Source organism: Ursus maritimus, unplaced genomic scaffold (genome assembly GCF_017311325.1).
Source record: "Ursus maritimus isolate PB19 unplaced genomic scaffold, ASM1731132v1 scaffold_33, whole genome shotgun sequence".
NCBI lineage: Eukaryota > Metazoa > Chordata > Mammalia > Carnivora > Ursidae > Ursus > Ursus maritimus.
The window spans coordinates 21,278,849-21,288,520 of NW_024425897.1; the positions used below are offsets into that span (position 1 = coordinate 21,278,849).

General features: G+C 44.4%; 1 protein-coding gene across 7 annotated transcripts in view; it reads left to right on the forward strand.

The window, feature by feature from the left end:
- ATXN2 (ataxin 2) overlaps positions 1-9,139 on the forward strand; it is a 104,026-nt gene extending 94,887 nt beyond the window's left edge. For 5 of the 7 annotated variants that reach the window (XM_040619927.1, XM_040619922.1, XM_040619923.1 and 2 more), the window contains 4 exons: positions 4,135-4,280; positions 4,953-5,180; positions 7,485-7,653; positions 8,511-9,139. In XM_040619927.1, coding sequence (XP_040475861.1) covers positions 4,135-4,280; positions 4,953-5,180; positions 7,485-7,653; positions 8,511-8,539 — 572 coding nt within the window. In that variant the 3' untranslated portion in view covers positions 8,540-9,139. Of the gene's footprint in view, positions 1-4,134; positions 4,281-4,952; positions 5,181-6,189; positions 6,265-7,484; positions 7,654-8,510 lie in introns of all 7 variants that reach the window. The other 2 variants (XM_040619928.1, XM_040619926.1) reach the window with 2 other exon arrangements.
- Positions 9,140-9,672: the final 533 nt, after the last annotated feature.

Sequence of the window (9,672 nt, forward strand, 5' to 3'; positions counted from 1 at the left end):
AAGGAATTATTAGTTTTTAAAAGAAACTAACAGTGGGGCTGCTATTTGTAATTTAATTTGCTGCTTTGTACCACCCCTTCCCACAAGCCGTTTTGTCATGGTTTGGTCTAGTTGCCTTTTACTCCGTTAAGAGTTCATTTTTCCTTCACTTCCTTTTTTCTGAATTTAGCATCAAATTGGAAGATTTTGTTTTCATTTTTAGTTTTGCAGTGCTGGTGATCTCTCATGACTTGTGCATCCAAGGTCAAAATGATAAAACCTAGTTAAAAATTAAACGCACAGCCTTATGGACTGAGTTGGCTTCAGTAAGATCATGGCTTAGGAAACAATTTTTATAATGTGGCTAATGTTATGGGGATTTGACAGGTCACACATTTAGAGTTTTAAACATTTGTATCAAGGAACGCAGTGAGTGGGGAAACTTCTGGACCAGGTAAAACCCAAAAAAGCAATGCTTCTTTCATTAGCCTGAATTCATCCAGGTTTCATGAAGGCAACTTAATTTTTATAAATAGAAGTTTAACCAATGAATAGCTGAAACAGAATTTTGAAGAAAATGTAGTTTATTTTTAACCTTTGGAATCTTTAGCTAAATTAATGAACTAATTATAATAATTATAATAAAAGCAGTTAATTTATAGACTCAGTAAAGCCCAGCATTTACTGTCTTTCACTCCCCCCTTTTCCCTTTCCCTGATTCTGGTAGATTTTTCCTCATTTATTCTCTCTTGGTTCCTTTCTGTTGGCTCTCTGTGCTCCCTTCCAACCTTTCTGCCCTTCAGCCCTTTGATGTCTCTCCTGTCCCACCTTTCTTTGTCTCATTCTTAACTGGCGTTTCAAGGAACCAGACTAGATTTTTGTTGTTCTGTAAGTATTGAATTAAAGTGTCAGTTTCACATTTTTCCCAATTTAGCTACCCAGTTTTCATGTTTGGGGGGAAGAGTTCCTGGATGAGGTACTTGCTTAGCAGAAATCTTTTAAGCAAGAAGATAAACAAAGGAAATTATTTCTAACTAAACCTTTTAAAGTTTTATTTGCAGTTAATGATGCATATTTACATGTGCTTGATTTTTCTTGTAATGCATTGTAGTTCGCTGTTGTTTAGGTAGTTCCCTAGGATGGGTGGGGTTTTTTTTTTGTTTTTTGTTTTTTTTTTAAACAAAAGCCTGTGTAACTGCACACAGTTTGGGGTACTTGAAGTATTTGTGCTATGAATGCAAATGAGATATAAATTAGAATACTCTATTTTAAAGCCTTTCAGTGTTGGTAAACTACTGTCACAGAGATGCCTTTTAAAAATGCACAGTAAAACATGTTTCATCTTAAAAATTTTTCATCTTTAATTTTTTTCCAAATAATTTCAAGATTTAAACCTTTTTTAATCGATGAATTACTTCATTATGAGACTTTATGGGCATAATTATTCTTGTGAGAGGTAATGTTTTTATGTTGGAAAATTAATAACATAGCACCCAGCTAGAGTTTTAATTTATTTTTATTTCCTTAAAACTTTGCTTAGAAGGTTATTAAAAGTACAAACATTTCTTGAATAAATAAAGTTTAAAAAATAGAAACTCTGAGATTCTGTACTCTGTCTTTATGAAACCTCGTAAATTGAGTTTGGGATTCAGGAATTGCTTTCCCCTAGAGAGATTTAGTATTGTTACAAATGAAAACATTTAAGAAGCTTAGGGCTAGGGAGGATTTTAATGCTAACAGTGTGAAAATAAGGAGCATGAGGGGTGCCTGGCTGCCTTAGTAGGTGGAGCACGCACTCTTGATCTCAGGGTCGGGGTGGGGGGTCAGGGTCATAACTCCACATTGGGGGCGGAGTTGTCTTTTTTTTTTTTTATTCACTTGAGAGAAGGGGGGTGTAGGGAGCACAGCAGAGAGGAAGAGATAGAGGGAGAAGCAGACGACCAAACCAAGCAGGGAGCCCAAAGCAGGACTCGATCCCAGGACCCCAGGATCATGACTTGAGCCGAAGGCAGACGCCCAACCCACTGAGCCACTCAGGCTCCCTGGGGTTGTCTTACAAAAAAAAAAGCCCGTGGATGACTCTAGACAACATTTTCCAGAACTTTCTGTGATAATGAAAGTGTGTTGTAAATTGTGCTTTGTAATCAATAGTCACTAACTACATGTCGCTATTTTAGTTATTTAAAAATAAATTTGAAAAATGAGTATAACATTTTTATAAGAGCAGAGTCAGGTTCAAAATTTACATCAAGTCTTTTAGACTAAGTCAGTGCCTAGACAGTTTGGTGGGGGGGGGGGGCGGGGGGTGGCATCTGAAAGTTAACCTAATGAATATGATGGTGAAGAATGGCCTCTTAATAAGCAAATGAATTAGAAGAAAGACACGGACTTTATAGACTCCAAGGACCATGGAGTTCAAGGGAAGCAATTAGCACATTCTTCCCAGCTCCCAGAGGGCAGACGTGGACTCTTCCTAAAAACACCCAGAGAATATCTTGCTGCAGTTTTCCTTGTTAATATGTTTCAGTGTGTAGTAACTCCTACAGTTAGGGAAACCTTTTTGATGTATAAACGAACGTGTTCTGTTCAATCTGGGTGTTAACCAATATTCATGCCTGCTGCGGCATTGGCAGTGGATGCACAGGTGGTCCTAGCACTGGCTCTTTGCCTCACCCTTGCCTCTTTTAGAAGATACACATATGGGGTGCCTGGCTAGCTCAGTTGGTAGAGTGTGCAGTTCTTGAAATCAGGGTTGTGAGTTGAAGCCCCATGCTGAACATAGAGTCTACTTTAAAAAAATACATACATACGTATACAGTTCGGGAGATAACCAGTTAGGCTGCACTATCGGTGGCCTTTGGCCCTACAATGTCAGGCATTACAGAATTGCTTCATGTGCCTAACCCTCTGCATAACATTTCTTTGGGACATGCCGGGTGTCACCAATGCTGGTGACTCTTGGCAGTCTTGCCTGTTAGACTGCCAGAGTTGGAGTGCCTGATCTCAAAGCAGTGCTTGTTTCTTCCTGTCAGTCCCCTGTATGTCTGTATTCGCTCACATGTCATAGGAGGAACATGAGGAGCTATTTTGGAATTGTTTCTGTGTATGGACTTAGCTTCTCTGGGATTTGAGGACAATTCTGAGAGCAGGCTGGAAGCCCTGTGTTGCTCGGGATGTGTCTTGAGAACACTGCTTAGCTCATTGCCACATCGTGGTTAGATTTGTATCCGTGTGCTGTCAGTAGTCACTGGAAGCAGTGAACTTATCTTACTGAATTTGATTCTCCAATTGCTGTTTTGGGAATACATGAGCAAATGAATTTATACCTAATCTCTTGTTTGGTATCAAGGTATGGTCCTTGCTGAGATCCATAAAGAATTGGCTTTAGGTTCTTATTTTAATGAACACATTTTTACTGAGAGTGGCCCATCATATTTCCTTTAAAGTTATTCTAGCTAGTAAAAATCTTTCTAAAGGCTGGGATGCTTTGAAGGGAGTTCATTTTTCTACATAGTGTAGGTAATTCCATTTACTGGATTTTTTAAAGCAAAGGTGAAAGAGATCCTTGAGTAGGGAGGGTTCAGGGAGTGAACTGAGTGGCAGAGTGACTTCTGTGATCAGCTGAGATCAATTATGGTCATTTGGCCGTGAAGATAGAGCCCTGACCTTGCCACGTACCTTACCTGGCCCTTTCCCCCAGCCCCATGCAGTCAGTGCCCGTGGGACACTGCATCTGCTCCAGGCAGTAGCATGGTGAGGTTAGCCAGATGATGGCCTTGAGCTGAAGTGTGTGTGTGCGTGTGTGTGTGTGTGTGTGTGTACGCGCACGAGTGAGAGCGAGCAAGCGAGAGCGAATTTTTTTGTTTATGCTTAAGTTGTTTTTTCAGGAAAATCTAGTGACTATTTTAAGAGTAAATTTAATTAGATTTTAATATAATGTATATAGCTGTGTTACATAAAATGCTAGTCTGATTGGTAAGTGATAACTTCACACTTAGATTTTCAAGAAAATGGATGGTTTAAATGGAGTCAACACAGATTGGTAAAAGCATGTTAGGCACTGAGTATCACGAAAGCTCAGCTCAGGAGGCATAGAGGAGCAATTGAGACTGTCCTACGTGTCGATTGTACACACGCCTTTTTCTTTCACTTCAGTTTCTACTGGCTCCCTTGCTCAGCAGTATGCGCACCCGAATGCTGCCCTGCACCCGCATACTCCACATCCGCAGCCTTCAGCTACCCCCACGGGACAGCAGCAGAGCCAGCACGGTGGAAGTCATCCTGCACCCAGTCCTGTTCAGGTAAAGAGAAACTCAGGTCTTGTAGAATTGCATCCTCTTTCTGTTTAATGAGCGTTTTCTTCAGTGCTAAGTATCGTGCTAGGTACCACGTGATCAAAACACCTCACACCCCTGCCTCGTGGAGCCAGCACACAGCTAACTCTGCCCGATGTGCCCCTGGGACTTGTTGTTGTTACTGTTTTTAAGTCCTATTAAGATACATATTGAGAATGAGGTGATATGGGTAAGTTCTAGAAATAATTGAAAAATCTGATTTAACATCATATAGGGGATTTGCTTGGGACTTTTCTTGTTTTCATTCCTGACAATTATACAATGAGGTTTTTTTCCTATTAGCTTCTGCAGTTATGTTTGTTAACAGGGCATTTAAGGATCTCTTGGACATCTTTCAGTTCCCTGGGGCAGTGGTCTTGTTTTACCTCTGCTTGATGGAGGGCTTGCAATGGCCAGGCTGAGAATTGGGCTTGTGCCCAGAAAGGAGTGTCTCTGAACGAGAGGTGCCCCCCAGCCCTGCCCTTACCACCCTGTACATTCTCTGGTACTTGCCACTGGCCCTCGTCTTAGATGGGCCCAGTGGAGCCACTTTCATATGTGGAGTTCAGCTTTATGTATGACCTTAACTGCTTTTCATTCATGAAATGGTTTTCTCAGTTCTTCCTTGTCGCTTTGCAGCACCATCAGCACCAGGCCGCTCAGGCTCTCCATCTGGCCAGTCCACAGCAGCAGTCAGCCATTTACCACGCGGGGCTTGCACCAACCCCACCTTCCATGACCCCTGCCTCCAATACGCAGTCGCCACAGAATAGTTTCCCAACAGCACAACAGACCGTCTTTACAATCCATCCTTCTCATGTTCAGCCGGCATACACCAATCCTCCCCACATGGCCCACGTACCTCAGGTAAACCAGCTTTAGCCAACTTTCTGTGAAGACCAAGTAGAATATGAAAGTTATCAGATAAGCCGCAAAGAGCCAGACGCTCTGCAAGCTAGGAAACCGTGTGTGTGATGCCGTTTGCCTGTCTCCCTCTTCCCACTCAAATACATGTGATCTGGCCCTAAATGAATGTTGGTGTGGTTTTGTAATGGGGTCGGTGAAGTTGCTGATTGGTCAGTCCTTTAATGTTTCCCATCTGAGACCTTAAAAATACCTCTGATTTTGGAATGCAACCCAGTCCTTTCCTTCCTGTGTCTGCTTTGCTGTTTATATAGCTTCACTGCTGTATGTTGTACATAATCTATATATTCTGTCTCTTTCTCCCCTCCCTTCTTCCCTCTTTTTCTCTGTCTCTCCCTCCCTCTCCCCCCCCATCCCTCTCTCACACACACATACACACACCCACACCCACCCACAGAAGAAGTCTGGCAGGGAGGTTGGACCTTCACAAATTCTCAGCTCTCTGAGGTGACTGCCCTGAGGCTGTCAGCTTGAATGTTAGTCACAGGAGTTCCAGAGAAATCTCTCCCCTTGTTTTCCTTGCCTATCAGTACACCCACTTTGACCATATGTTGTACTTCTTGAAAGGGCTTGGCCTTGTACATTGGTGCAGTGTCACTAGAAGCTGGAAGCACTCAGGTGTTCCCATTTTTCTTAAAGAGCAGCCTGGGAGGCTCTTTGGAGCTCACCTCCAGCGTAAGCCTCTCATGGTTGAAAGGTGTGGTTGCCATTTCAGTGGTTGCTGGCTGCATCAGCTGCTGACAAAAGTCCAGTGCAATCCAGGGCCGAGTTAGATTATCTTCATAAGGAGCTGCACTGAAGTTGGGCTCTAACACTGTCCTCGAGGCCCTCGCTGGAGCTGTTAAGGGTGAATCGGCTGTATTTGATGGCTCTTTTCGCTGCTTTCATAACAGAACTCTCTTAGGCAGGTCTAAGCTAGACTGCTCACTGAACTCCATTTCATGTCGAATAGTGCGCCACTGAGGCTCTGGCATGCTGGGGGCTGGAGATGCGACTCAGTTGGAGCTCACTCTCAGAAGGCGACCTTGTAACTAGAGTTCCACAGCTCTGGGAAGTCTGGGCGTCCTCCTCTGCCCAAGTGAGGGTTCTGTAGTACGGCGCACTGCAGTGGATGATTTGCTTTGATAGTGGGGAGGGGAGCCGGTTTTCGTCAGGTGTGGGCCAGCGTGGTTTGGCTGAATCAGGAGCTTCATGAGAGCTGGGGTCCTGTAGGTGGTCAGCAGAGGCTGGTGGCTAAGTAGATACGTGAATTTACATGTAAGCTGGGGTTCCTAAAACCTCACTTTTGTGTTTTTGTGCTGAAAGAGAAAAAGGTTAACACTTCTAGGGAAGTCCAGATATGTATGCCATGGGCCCATTTGAATATGTAAGAGAGTAAAAACAGCATTTCATTCAAGGCTTATGGTGGTCTAGAACAGGGCACAGTATGGGAGGCAGGGAAGGAGGGCTGGGCTCTTCCTGGCCCTGCCATATCCCCTCAGAGCTGGGATCCAGTGGTTCGGGCTGGCTCAACCTTTTCCAACTTGACAGTGAGACCAGGTGGCACTCATGATCACTTGTTTTAGGGACACGGGGCTGGCCCAGATAATGTCCCATCACTCCTTCCCATTTCACTGGAGCCGTTTACTGCAGCTCCTCTTCCACTCAGCACATCTCTTAGAGTAAAGGGGCCCGACTGTCTTCTCTCGCTGCCCCGACTCATTCTTACAGAGATGTGCTGGTGAGCAGACAAGAAACAGAGGGGAGGGGCAAACGAGAGGGCTAAGGAATCCATAGATTACTGTCATCACCTGCTTTCCTAATTAAAAGGGAGGTTATCTTTAGAACTGTTTCAGGCCCCACTCAGAAGCCAGATTCTGAAGCATCATTGCATCTCACCTCCTATTACGTTGAGAAAGCTGCCCTCGGATCAGATATCTGAGCTTTGTGACGATCTTGCCCGACGTACATAGAATCCAGCAATCAGAAGTGTGGCAGGCCAGGATGTCGCAGCCCTTATTTCTCAGCCCTTATTTTTATCCAGGCTTGCTGGGCACCTGTTCCCTCAGCCTGGCAGGACCTGCTAAAGGGTGAAGCATGTCTGTAGGTCAATTGATGATCCACTAGGGAGTGTCCCCAGAGAAAAGAAAGGGCCCTAAGGGCCCCCCTTTGGCCTTTCCTGCCCCAGCCCAGTGAAAGGGAACACAGTTGACATGTTGTTTAAGCTGGAGATGTTGCCTGTATGCGTAAAAGAGCTCTCTGTTTCAGGCTCATGTACAGTCAGGAATGGTTCCTTCTCATCCAACTGCCCATGCGCCAATGATGCTAATGACGACACAGCCACCCGGCGGTCCCCAGGCCGCCCTCGCTCAAAGTGCACTACAGCCCATTCCAGTCTCGACAACAGCGCATTTCCCTTATATGACGCACCCTTCAGGTGAGGCGTGTGTGTGCAGGGGCCGCCGGGCACCCCAAAGCATTCTGCTCGCACAGGTCGAATGGCAGGCAGGGCCAGCGCTTCAAGCCCCGCATTTGAGAACTAGCAAGACCCGTCAGAGTGTGCACAGTAGGGCCTGTGATGATCAGTTCAGTGTCAGGGCCTGAGGCTTCCGGGAGCCGAGTCTGTGTGTGTTCCGATGGTGTAAGGGTTTGGCTTGATGAGAAGCAGCAGCAGCATTCTGTGTGGCTGGTGCATGCTTAGGACTCTGTTGGCCTTCCTTGTTACAATAGGCTGGACAGGGCAGCGTTTTCCTTCCTTAGTCCCCACCTCCCCCCCGCCCCCAGTCTGACGGGGGTAGTTACCACCATGGCCGAGTTTGCTCGTAGCTCTGGAGAAGACTACCGATGAGAAAGTGTGCTGCGTGTGGATTGGTTTTGAGTGTAGCCTTAGCTCCAGCCTATGCCCTGACAGGGAGAGAAGGCCCCGTGATCGTGCTCTAACACTCGATGGCTGCCATGGCAATATTTCACAGTCTAACCTGTTACTCTGAAAGCAATACTGGTGCTTGGCTAGTATTTGGGGAGGGGGTATGTTAAGGCCTTTTTTTCCTACCCCATGAGCAACAAATCTTCTAGGAGTTTTATCTGAAGTGGTTTTACATCTGACTGGTTTGTTTCTACCCACCCACCTACCCCTCCCCCTTTTGGTGCAGATGGGAGGGAGAAGAGTGAATTAAATTTTGAGTCTTGTTCAGCTAGCACAAGGATAGTTTACAGTCATGTGCTGCAGAGACACTAGGCTAATGTGTGGTGTTGCCAGTTTTCTGTTTAAATATCCACTTTTCTTTTTTACAGTACAAGCCCACCACCAACAGCAGTTGTAAGGCTGCCCTGGAGGAACCGAAAGGCCAAATTCCCTCCTCCCTTCTACTGCTTCTACCAACTGGAAGCACAGAAAACTAGAATTTCATTTATTTTGTTTTTAAAAAAAATATATGTTGATTTCTTGTAACATCCAATAGGAATGCTAACAGTTCACTTGCAGTGGAAGATAATTTGGACCGAGTAGAGGCATTTAGGAACTTGTGGGCTGTTCCATAATTCCATATGCTGTTTCAGAGTCCCGCAAGTACCCCAGCTCTGCTTGCTGAAACTGGAAGTTATTTATTTTTTAATGACCCTCGAAAGTCATGAACACATCAGCTAGCAAAAGAAGTAACAAGAGTGATTCTTGCTGCTATTACTGCTAAAAAAAAAAAAAAAAAAAAATCAAGACTTGGAACGCCCTTTTACTAAACTTGACAAAGGTTCAGTAAATTCTTACCGTCAAAATGACGGGTTATTATTTATAAATCAAGTTTGATGGAGTGATCACTGTCTACAGTGGTTCAACTTTTAAGTTAAGGGAAAAACTTTTACTTTGTAGATAATATAAAATAAAAACTTAAAAAAAATTAAAAAATAAAAAAAGTTTTAAAAACTGATACCAAGTTAGTGTGTGTTTGTGTAAGCTTAAGATATTTCTATTTTAGGATACTTCGTATCAAGGCAGGAGGGCTGAGTGTGCTTTCTTAAATATCCTGGAAGGTTAGTTGTCAAATGACTTTTCTTCTTCACCTTCAGTTCTGGTTCAAGGTATCTCTAGACAAGACTGAGACATTCTCTTTGGTGGAAAGGTCCGCTCCAGAAGGAGGAAGGCTGGCCAGAGCTGGGCAGCACTGAGATCCCACATCCTCAGCTGGTTCTGTAAGCTTCCTTTTTAATATCTCCTGAACCCAGATGAGTGTTAGTCAGAAGTCGTCCTGAGTCACACACCTGTTTTACCAGTAGGGGGCAGGAGACACTTTTTAAAAAGAAACTCAGAGGGCTGAAAACAAGGCAGCGATGTACAAAGTAGCTTATTGCCGTAGACTCACAGCATTGCTCATGTTCCCCATTTGTGGGAGGACAGAGGGAAAAGCAGGTAATTGAGCAGAGCAAGGATTTTGCAGAGACCATAATGATAGAGCCTTTAAAT